This window comes from Leopardus geoffroyi, chromosome C3 (genome assembly GCF_018350155.1).
Source record: "Leopardus geoffroyi isolate Oge1 chromosome C3, O.geoffroyi_Oge1_pat1.0, whole genome shotgun sequence".
Classification (NCBI taxonomy): Eukaryota; Metazoa; Chordata; class Mammalia; order Carnivora; family Felidae; genus Leopardus; species Leopardus geoffroyi.
This window is the reverse complement of record NC_059338.1, coordinates 49,721,514-49,733,648: the sequence shown is the minus strand read 5'-3', so window position 1 is coordinate 49,733,648 and position 12,135 is coordinate 49,721,514. Positions and strand designations below refer to the sequence as shown.

Below are 12,135 nucleotides of genomic sequence, written 5' to 3'. Positions count from 1 at the left end.
CTGGCTTCTGCTTACCCAGAGTGTCCCCCATGGTGACAATTGTGCGCTGATGCAGCTCCAGGTCCCCACTCTGATTTGACAGAATCACGGCCAAGTGAGGCCTCCAGTCTCCCCACTGCTTGTCCCCACAGCACTGGAAGGCAGCAGACAAAATGGAAGATTTACTGGCTGAAGGATCACGGGCCACAACGTGGATGAAGAACGTTGTTGTCTGTCTCCTGGTTTCGAGGAGTTCGGGGAAGGCCGGCTTCCGCCACCTGCATTGCTGCCAGTCACTGATTTCCAGATCTCCTTTTAAAAAGCAAGACTTGGGGCTCCTGGGTGGCTCAGTCGGTTAAGCATCTGACTCCTGACTTCAGCTCAGGTCATGATCTCACAGTTCATGAGTTCAAGCCCTGCTTGGGTTCTGCACTCACAGGGCAGAGCCTGCTTGGGATTCTCTCTCCCTCTCTCTCTCTCTCTCTGCCCCTCCTCTGCTCTCTCTCTCAAAATAAATAAATAAGTAAACTTAAAACAAACAAACAAACAAACAAACAAACAAAAAGACAAGACTGCAGGAAGGATGGGCAGGCAGACAGACACGGACGCATACATGCATTCGTAGGAACCTCAGGCGATAGGTAAATAAAATGACACTTTTGATCACTTACTGATTTTCAAATTTCTTCCTGGTACCCCTGACCCCAACAGCTAGGGACAAATCCAGAAAAAGAAAACAAAACAAACCCTGATGTTTCAGTGGGAGAAGGAAGACCAAACATCCTTGGCTCATATGAAGAATCTACATTAGCCTGTTAGAAGTCAGGGCAACCCTAGGCCCCTTAATACCTTACCAAATGGCTTGTGTTTTCTGGTTTTACAAAGGCCTTTCACACACATGACCTCAGTTAATTTTCACAACCCTATTAAGTTGAATTCCTATGGCTGGAGAAAAGCAGGCCAAGTGGCCCAGCCCCGCACCCAGTCCCGGTTCATCTTGCTCCCAGCTGAGGGCTCTGCCCGCTCCCTCTGGTGACAATGCAGGGGCAGCAGAGCTCCACCAGGGGGCAGCAGGGTGCACACAGAACCCTGGAAGTGGGGAAATGCCCCACACAAATGGTGGGGCTTGGGCTTCCCTTCTCCGGAATGAAGGGGAATTTTAGGACAGGAAATATCTATAAAGAAGCAATAGAACATCACAGAAACAACCCAGGCCCTGGATTCAACTGGCATCCCGCCTTTTTACTAGCTGTGTGACCTTGAGCACGTTTCTCAAAACCTTTTTTCCTCATCTAAGTGGAGATCATAATATGAGTTATATTCTACATAAGTTATTGTTGATAATGAAATAAGATAGCTAGGTAAAGCACATAGCATAGTGCTTTGCACTTAGTTTGTTTGCCCTTTATAAATTATACATAGGTGCATATACACAGATGTACACACACACACACACACACACACACACACGGAAGCCCAGCAAAAGGAAGGAGGTGATTTGTAGACCAGTCCATCTTCCAGTTTGTTGTTGGAATGGGTAGAGCAAGAGATCGATAGTAATAGCTAAGATTTGGAAGTCAAAACAATCCCTAATTATTTGGTCTTTGTAGTTATCCCCAGGAAAAAAAGATGCTTTATCCAACTCCATTTTATAGTTACTCTTTGTTTATCTGGGCGATGCAGTGTGAACGAGGGTGATGATGATGATAAATCACAAGAAGAGCAGTTCTTACTCACTGCACTCTGACCGTGAACCATACCCACTGCTAGGCGTTTCTCCTAGAACGGTCACACGCATTGGGTACTATTATTATCCCCGCATAAGCCAGGCCCTTTCTCGCTCTAACGAAAGGAACGCGCAAAAGAAACAAACTGTTTGTTTGCTGAAAAGAACAAACATTTAGAAGTCATTCTTCTATCTCTTCCCTAGGTGATTTGAAAAAAATCACTGTAAAGCAGACGTATGGAGAGAAAGAGTGTGCAAGAGAGAGCATACACCTGACTAACTTCAACGGGTCAAGCATGGTCGTTGATCTGCTCAGATATCCTCTCTCCTTTACTCTTCACAATAACTCTCTTGGTTAGGCATCAAAATGCCCACAAAGAGGAAAACCTGAGGCTCTGAGATTAGGTAACAAAGCCAAGCTCACAGAGCAGCAAGGAGCAGGCTCTGGTTAAACTTGTGATAGAAGCCTACATCTGGGTTTTCCGGCCGCCGTGTCTTTTCCACTCATTCCAAGTAACTAACAGCCAGCCTTTTCCTGGGTGCCAGATGCTAGGTCACTCTCAAACACTGAGATCAAATACCGCCTTGGCACATCACCTCCTGCTCCTCGGTTTTCTCACCTAAACACAGGGAACATTTAGTTAACTCTACCACTGCAGTGAGACCCAGTGGACCATACGTTGATTACATAATTTCCTGCATTGTGCTTTGTGACGTGATGCACCGTCATGGCAGTGCGTGGCATTCCGCTGAACTGTGAGCACTCCATGTTCCAGTATAGCCAGTGGGTTTGATGATGGGGCATGAAAGTCATCATCTCTTTTCCTTTCTAGGAATCGTCCCCAAGCAATAAGAAGAACAGAAAAGCAAAAATGTGAAGTCCATTTTCATTAAAACTGGGTGACAGCAAAAACCCAAACTTTAAAATATAAGAAAAGGCTGCCAAAGGTAGTGGAAATTGAACAGAGTGCAGGAGGGAGCAGAGAGAGAATTCCAGAAGGAGAGGATCCCACAGCCATCTCTGCCGACTTAGGAGAAGGAAAGGCTACACAGATACCCACAGAAAACTCCGGATCGTGTGGGAAATGCCAGATAGCTTGCAATGTGGCCCTGGCCCCTCCCCAGCACAAACCTACCAGAAACTACTGGCCCAGGGAAGACTCAACTCCTGTCAAGGAACAAGCACAAAATCTGTACAAATACACTGTAAAGATGGAAGGAAGAAGTAATATGAAAAACTAATGGAAGGTAGAAAGAACATTCACTGGAAAAATGTTACCACAAAACAAAGAGATATCACCAAACATTTCATCACGAATTTAAGTAAAATCACGAAACAATTTCTTCTATGAAGCAAGGGCATTATCACTAATGCTAAGTGATAAGAGCTCAGGAAGAAGACAATGAACAACAGGAAGAGGCCAATGTGACCTGCAGAGCTCAGGGAAGAAGTGAGAGAAAAATCAGAGACATCAAGGTAAAACTGGCACAAAAATTAAGAGACAGTGTCTCTTTCATCGATATGGAAACACAGGAAGGGACACATAGGATGGCAATGAGAAGAGCAAAAAAAAAAAAAAAAAAAAAAAGAAGAGGAGGAAGAAGAAAAAGAAGAAAAGGAAGGAAGGATGGAAAGAAAGAAAGAAATTTTAATTAAAGAGAATATAATCTGTACATGTATATGTATATAGTTCGTATCTATATGAAATGTGCACATATGGAATTCCTGAAAAAAAAAATAATGGAACAAAACAAATATCGAAGGATATAACGCAAGAAAACTTCTTTGAACGGTAAAATATGAATGCACGTATTAAAACAGTATGCTGTGTCCCAAGAAAAAAACAAAACAAAACTGCCCTGACAGCACCAATACATCCTGGTAAAGTTACTAGACCTCAAAGGTAAAGAAGGATACTTTGGGGAAAAAAGATACTTTCACAGGGAACTATCAAGCTGGCCTCAGACTTGAGCCATCTCCAACTCTAGACAGCATGTAAGACCAAATATGTCCAACTTTGCAGGATGGATGTGCAGGGGGGGGAAAGAACGGTGGCCTTACTGCAGGAAGCCTAGGGACAGTCTGGCTCTCTCGCTATTCACGCACACTGAGCAGGCAGCTATGGTATTGTGAAAATGACAAGGTTTTTGGAATCAGACAGACGGAGCCAATCCTGGCTCCACTGCTCCTCGCTCAGTGATCTATGGTCATATGACACCTTTGCACCTTAGTTCCCACCTCTGTAAAACGGGGGTAGGAATTCCTTCCTCTGTATATTAAATGAAATCATATGAATGAATTGGGCCAGGTGCAATTACCACTTATTTTTAATCTTTAAAGTCATCACCTCGTTCCTGAGCTGTCCCCACCCCACCCCCCAAAACCCTTAGGACACTGGGGTATTGAAGGAGGTCTGTCACAAAGAATACCGTGGCTGCCTGTGGGATCCTTCCCGACATGAACTGGAAGAGGGTCTGCAGTGGGTCATTGGACGCCAGCGTGCTGGTAAAGCTGCAGAGAGAGACGACCGTTAGGGGGGACCAAGCCGAGAGAGCCTTTGACCCATTGCCAGCGGGGCAAACCCCCCGTAGATCTCTGTTTGACTTCAGCAGCTTCTTTCGGAACATGAACTTCTCTTTGCTTTTCTGCCGCGCCTCTGCTTGGCTCCCACTTTGGGGGGATCGGCAGGATCTTCATTCCACCACAGACGGGGCTCTCTGTTGGGGGGTATTTTCTGCACTTTGGCACTGATGCCCCAACTCTCCAGTAACCATTTCTATAGGTCTTCTTTGTTACAGAAATGCCCCACATCTCAGAGATCCCTAGAGAGCCCCAGCAGTTAACCCAAACATCTTCTGTGCGGGCCCCTCCTACCCAGTCACCCTCAACTTCTAGTCCCCTGAAGCAGTTCCCCTCGTGCCACACCCACAGCCTCCAGGGCTGGTTTTCTGGCTCGTGACTAGCCTGGGTCTTTTACTCACATGCACTAAATAGCCATTTTCAGTAACCAAAGAGGCGTAGAACAGGGACCAGAAATGATCTTCCTGATGACAAACCGTGGGATATGCTTAACAAGGATCTAATAAGCTCTAGAGCTGATTTGAGATTTAAGCATACTCAGTAAGAGATATTTTTCACAATTCACTGGGCCCCATCAAAAATCAATGGCCCAAGGCAAAAATCTGTCGCAGAGATGTATGCTACAATGTGGGATTGTGGGATGTTCATTTCCAAAACCCAGAGGAAAATCGTCCCTCAGAACAGGCTTTATAGGACGGGGGAAGAACGCGGTCTTTTATTTAATAGTACCCTTGCCTCGGGAGCTCAGAGCGCTTATCATAATAAAACTCCAGGGTTCCTTACCATCCTAAACATAATGAAGTGCACAGAGGTGTTACCAGTCCCTGGGAAGACTGAGGGTTAGAGTAGAAGAGAGACTCCGCGGAGGCCGTGGTGGAGAAGGGTAGTGTGGCAGCCTTGAAGGGAGGTACCATCTTCTCAGCCATCTGCCCGGCAGCCAATTTATGGCCAATTTAAACTTAAGTCAAGCTAAGAGGTTCACAGCTTCACAGCTTCGACTAACACAGGAAGATGAACATTTTGAGGGAACATCCTTCTCACGGTCTGATCCAAGCCTGCCCCTTATGGGAGGGCCCCCCGGCCCTCCCCACCCCTACCACATGTCTATCCCTGCCAACCCACAGATCTGGCTGCAGCTGGAGGGGCTTACTCAGGAACCCTTCTCCAGCACCCCTCCCCCCCATTTAATTCCCCTTATTCCAAACTCCTGGCTATGTGGTCAGCCTCCATTCCTGTCTCATCCTGGTTTGGGCATTCTTCCCGGTCTCGGTGTGCTGGCATGATCTCTGACTAAACACATTCCTTCAGTCTCGTCATGTCCCCTGCCCTAGATGAAGACTTCTGCTTGTAATCCCCTGTCCTATAAAGCCTGTTCCTAGCACAGCTCCTGCTCCCCCATATCCCGACCTTCCTCTCAGCGCCCACATCCCCCACTGCAAGACTCAGTGGTAGACAGCTACTAACTCTCAGACCCAAAGCTCTGTCAGTTAACCCTAAGTGGTCACCTATTCCCTCACTGATGGAACTATCTAGAACGGCCCCTCCCAAAGAGAACTACCGGATTGCAGAAACCCATGCAATTTTTGGAAACTCAGACCCTGAGAAATATTACTAAACTGAATATTTAACATAGCAGGTAGAAAGAATGTGTCCGTGTCTAGGTTGTAAGAATCTGGAGAAGCGATATGCTAGGTCCAGGTCAGAAGAGAAAAACTGGAAGGATGCTTGGTGCGTGGGGCTTCCCAGCACATCCTGCATTTGCCTCCCAACACTCCCTCCCTTGGCGGGCCTCTCTCTGCTCTCTGCTCCTTAGGTCTTCTTTGCCAGTGGCCTGCTCACCCACTCATAACCCAGCTGTAGGTCCTTGGGTCCATCTTGCTGGCGAGGAACAAAGCGTGGCCCCACAAGTGGTTCTTCATGGCCCACTCCAAGGCTTCCTGAAAACAAAAGCACGGCACAGTCAGCATGGCCCTATTCACCTTCCCACAAACAACAAATGTCGATGGTTGGGTACTGCTGCCCTTGAGCTGTACAAGCTGGGCTCCCAGGAAGGCTCGGAGCCTCATCTGTGAGAGGGACAAAGGAAGAGCGGGTGCCTATTTCTCTCTAAGATGTCCCTTCTCCAGCCTTCACTTTATCAAATACATTCTGCTATTTCATCACCTGCCCCTCAAACGTAGCTTCCAGTCAGCCTTAGCTCTTTAGCAGAAGTCACATGATACTTTTACGAACCTAAGCACCGAACACGAGAGAAGCACCGCACCCCCAGGACTGAGTCTCAAAGTACAGGTAGCAAGATGACATTCATGGGGGCGTGTTACAGGAATGGTTTCTTTTTTAACAACTGTGGCAGAGACTGTTAGCTCCCCACCAAAAGCCGTTGTCCCCTTCCTGGGCAAAGAACTGCACCGCATTTTCCCGCCTCCCATGCACCTAGAAGTGACTGAGTTCCAGGCTTTACAATGGCAACAGAAATGGTTATATTGCATCCAGATCTGGTGCATAGAAGTCCTGTGCCCGGTCCCCCATGCCCTTTTCCCCATCTGGCTGGCTGGAATGAAGATGGCTTCTCATTCCATATAGACTATATGCTCAGATGGTACAGCCTCCTACATGCCTTGAACTATTCCGGGAAGAAGGGCTGACCCACCGTTCTGCTCACCTGCCCAGGATGCCCACATGAATAGAAAGTAGCTGCAACCATGTTTGAGCCAGTTTGCATAGCAGTTGACCTGCCCCACCTAATATTATAACTAATTGCTTGTTAACTATCAAGTGCTTGTTATCTATCAACTTCATATGCCAAATTAATGACACCGTTAACTTGGTGAGATGGGTTAGAGGCTGTAAGTTTTAACACACACACACACACTCACACTCATCTTTTCATTCAATTTTCAGAATTATATATTTGAGGTTTTGACCTGGTATTAATAATTTCTTTAGTGCCCTCAAATAATGCGATTTTTTGGACAGGAAGTCACTAATGAGGTAACTCCACTTCCAAGCACAAATTTCCTTGATCATCCTGACATCTCCCATGCTATCTTATTTGAAAAGGGAGAGAACAAATTTAAACAACCACCATTAGGAAATTCAACTTCACGTCCACTACAAGCAAAAATGACCCTGAGTTACTCTTTACATAGGTTAAATTAATTCACAACAGTATTTTTTTTTATAAATATAGCTTTTCTATTTTTTCAATTTATTTTTGAGAGAGAGAAAGTGTGCGTGAGCAAGGGGTAGAGGGAAAGAGAGAGAATCCCACAGGGGCAGAGAGAGGGAGAGAGAAGGCGAGACAGAGAATCCCAAAGGAGGGCTCGAGCTCACCCAATACGGGACTCGAACTCACAAACCGTGAGACCATGACCTGAGCTGAAGTCAGATACTCAACCTACTGAGCCACCAGGTGCCCCCACAACAGTATTTTTTTAAAGGAATTACTAATAATTGGTTGGGAATCACCACTTTGCTCAAAAATTTGCATCTCCAAAAATATAATTTAGGAATAAGTGAACTGAGAACTTACATTGAGGATATTAATCTGACACAGTGCCAGAAATGAGACCCCAGTCAATATTAATAAAGGTTTTAAAGACATGGTGGTCTCCAGTTCCTCATGAACCACTCTGAGCCCCCAGAGTACTCCTTCTATCCCCTGCTCACCTCTGGGGCTATAGGTATGGCAGGTGGTGCAGTGGATGGTCAGAAGCCCAAGTTCAGACATCAGGCTGCCTAGATCTGAACCCTGGTTTTATTACTTACTAACTCTCCTCATTTGTCAGTACATAAAACAAGAGTAGAACCTAACCCACAGGGCTTCTATGAAGATAAATGAGACAATGCATGTAAGATGTTAAGTAAGTGCCTGGTACATAGAAAGTATTTTTTAAATACTTGCTTTTGGGGCGCCTGGGTGGCTCAGTCAGTTAAGTCTCCGACTTCGGCTCAGGTCACAATCTCGCGGTTTGTGGGTTTGAGCCCCGCGTTGGGATCTGTGCTGACAGCTCAGAGCTGGAGCCTGCTTCGGATTCTGTGTCTCCCTCTCTTTCTGCCCCTCCCCCATTCACACTCTGTCTCTCTCAAAAATGAATAAACATGAACAAATAATAATGATAAATAAATAAATAAATATTTGCTTTTGTTATTGTTATTGCTATGGTCATTACTTAATCTTTCTTAAGGAAAGAGATTTTTATTGATTTATTTCTGTATTCCCCCACTGGATTCAATGCCTTAGAAGTTGTGACTGTTTGACAAATGTTTACCGAATAAATAAATTGTGAAACTCCGGGTCCCTACTATATAGTGAACAGGGGGATGGTTATCATATGATCCCACTGATTTTCACTGACTATCATGTCTACCACTCATTTAAAATATAATATCACATGAATGCAGGGTGTTATATGTATAAGTGATGAATTACTGGGTTTACTCCTGAAGCCAATATTACACTGAATGCTAACTGACTAGAATTTAAATAAAATTTTGGAAAAAAATAAAATAAAATATAACATCATATACAGATAAACAGAGATTAAAGATTCAAATGTAAAGGTGAAGTCACAAAAGTATTTGAACCTTATTTTCATAAATTAGTTTTAAAGTAGGAAAGCCTTTCTAAATAGCCCACAAAAGTAATTTCGTACAGAAAGTCCTTAAAAAGTAAAGAGCTCTTACAAATCAATAAATAGAGATCAAACACCCAACAGAACAATGTAGAAGATCCATGACAAAATAATTCACAGATTAGGAGCACCTGGGTGGCTCAGTCAGTTAAGCGGTTAAGCGTCCGACTTCAGCTCAGGTCATGATCTCACAGTTCATGGGTTTGGGCCCCCCATCAGGGTCTGTGCTGACAGCTCAGAACCTGGAGCTTGCTTCAGATTCTGTGTCTCCCTCTCTCTCTGCCCCTCCCCCACTCACGCGCACGTGCACACTCTCTCTCTCTCTCTCCAAAATATTTTTAAAAATTTTAATTCACAGATTAAAAGATATTCAACTTCATTTATAACAAGAGAAAAGGAACAACTCCACTAAATTATATATATATATATATATATATATATATTTTTTTTTTTTTTTTTTTTTTTTTTTTTTTTTTTTAACCTTTCAGATTGGCACATATGAAAAGCTTGGAAACACTAAATTGGTAAGAGTAGGGAAACAGGAACTCTCATATATTGTTCATTGAGTAATTGGTACAACCTCTAAAAAAGGCAATTTGTTGATATTTCTCAAAATTTCCAGCCATGTACCCTTTGACTCAACACTTCCATTTCCAGAAGCTATTCTAGAAATCATATGTGTATTCTCCTTCACGGCAAATGACATTGGTCCTTATCACAGTGCTATTTGTAGTAGCAAAAGACTGTTAATAATCTGTCAATCTATCAGGGTTTTATTAAATAAATTATGATTTATCTTTAGAAATCTATGCAGCCATAAAAATAAGGAGGAAGACATTTATATATTATAAAGAACAGGGTTCAGAAAAATGTGGCCTGAAGGCCAAATTCAGCCCACTGCCCATTTTGGTACAGCCCACAAACTAAGAATAACTTTTCACATTTTTAAATGATTGGTAAAAAATTAAAGAAATGATAACACTGGGGCACTTGGATGGCTCAGTCAGTTAAGCGTCAGATTCTTGATTTCGGATCAGGTCATGATCTCACGGTTGGTAAGTTGAGCCCCCCGCCCCGCCCCCCGTTAGCACAGAGCCTGCTTATGATTCTCTTCCTCTCCCTCTCTCTCTGCCCCTCCCCCATGTGCCCTCTCTCTCTCTCTCTCTCTCTCTCTCTGAAGATAAACTTAAAAAAAAGGATAACACCTCATTACACATGAAAATTATGTATAACTCAAATGTCTATGTATATAAATAAAGCACAGCCACACCCATTCATTTACATATTGTCTGTGGCTGCTTTTATCAGACAGTAGCAGATATGAGTAGTGGCAACAGAGACCCCATGGCCTGCAAAACCTAATATACTTACTGTCTGTCCTTTTACAGAAAACAACTGCAACCATGTTATAGAGTGTTTTCTAGGATATTTTGTTAAATGGAAAAAGGAAGGTGAAGAAATGGTATATGGGAGCGCCTGGCTGGTTCAGTCACTAGAGTGTTTGACTCGATCTCAGGATTGTTAAGTTTGAGCCCCATGCTGGGAGTAGAGATTACTTAAAATAAAATCTTTATTTTTTTATTTTTTAAACTAAAATATTAAAAAAAGAAATAATATACGGTAAGCTATAAGGAACAAAAGGAGAACATAATCTTACATGCAGAAAACATCTCTGGATATTTTAGAGACAGCCTGTTTTAGAGACAGGCTGAGAGGGTGGGGGCATCATCTCTTCTCTTACATGCCTTTTATCTTTTGAGTTTTGAATCATAGTGATTCAAATTGATTTCAATTATATATTCCAGTATTTAAACTCTCTTTAAGACTTCTATAAAATGTGAGTTCAGCTTCAAAATTAAACAAGGCATAAAAAAATAGGTAAGTATATGAGGTGATTAATGTTATTCACTCCATGGGGAAAATCCTTTTACGATGTATTTGTACATCAAATCATCACATTGTGCACTTTAAATATCTTGCAATTTTGTCACGTATACCTCAATTAAATTTTTTGAATAAATAACATAAGAATAAAAATCATCTAATTTACATATCAAAAAAACAAGGCATCTCTTCATCTGTTGAATTAAAGTATTCAATATTGGGAGGCATACCTGAGATATAGCTGGTGAGGATAACGTTTATAAACAGACTTTCCGGAAACCAATTTAGTGTATATGTGAAGAAGCTTTTAAAAGTGCGTACCCTTTAACTTATAGTTCCATTCTAGGAATCTATCCTAAAAAAATAAGAAGATAATCCAAAGATTTATATAACAAGATGTTCAAATTGTGTAATTTATAATGGGTGACAAAATTATAAATAGCCTATATATTCAAAAACAGTGAATTAGATCAATAAAATATTTAAAATTCATATCATAGAATATTGTCCATTTGTTAAAATGGTACGTTTTAATACCATGGGAATATTACACCATATAATCTTAACTGAAAAAGTAGAAATAATGCATATGTAATTTAATTCTATCTTTAATATATGTGCATAGAAAAATGCTAGAATTAAGTATATCAAGATGTTAACAGATTTTTTTTTTTTAATATTTATTTACTTTTGAGAGAGAGCAAGGGAGGGGCAGGGAGAGAGGGGGACAGAGGATCCAAAGCAGGCTCTGTGCTGAGAGCAGACAGCCAGATGTGGGGCTTGAACTCATGACCTGTGAGATCATGACCTGAGCCGAAGTCGACCACTTAACCAACTGAGCCACCCAGGCGCCCCCAGATGTTAGCTTTTAATGGTAAGCCTATATAATTTTTTTCTTTGCACCTTTCTGAGCTTCTTAGGTGCTATAAAATGAGTATAAATTACTCCTATAATTGGAGGAGGGGTGAGTGATGGGGGCGTAGTTACTTTTTAAAAACAAGCATGGAAGGGCCACACCTGCCTTCTTCCTGCCGTAGTAGAGCAGTTTAGTGAATTTCTCTACGATCTGTGCAGGCGTCTCCACGCTGGGGGGAATCTCCCCGGTGAGCAGGTTCGGGGTCCCTGAGCTCAGCACTGGCCAGTCCTCGTCGGTCAGGTTGATGAGGTTGGCCACTGGCGGCTGCCTCTTGTACTTCTCCAGCTTCTTACAGTCTTGCATCAGCAGCTCCGCGATGTCAGATCCCACCATGGACTGCGAGGCAAAGAGGGTCATCCTGAGGGAGAATCCTATTGTCCTCGGGCCGGCAGCCCCTGCTGAAGAAGGAGGGCAC

General features: G+C 43.1%; 1 protein-coding gene across 12 annotated transcripts in view; it reads right to left on the bottom strand.

The window, feature by feature from the left end:
• Positions 1–12,135, bottom strand: part of SEC16B (SEC16 homolog B, endoplasmic reticulum export factor) — a 55,401-nt gene that overhangs the window by 17,542 nt on the left and 25,724 nt on the right. For all 12 annotated transcript variants that reach the window (XM_045452792.1, XM_045452801.1, XM_045452796.1 and 9 more), the window contains 4 exons: positions 11,826–12,056; positions 6,126–6,223; positions 4,136–4,217; positions 16–133 (listed from right to left, as the gene is read on the bottom strand). In XM_045452792.1, the coding sequence (XP_045308748.1) occupies positions 16–133; positions 4,136–4,217; positions 6,126–6,223; positions 11,826–12,056 (529 nt within the window). The remainder of the gene's footprint in view (positions 1–15; positions 134–4,135; positions 4,218–6,125; positions 6,224–11,825; positions 12,057–12,135) is intronic.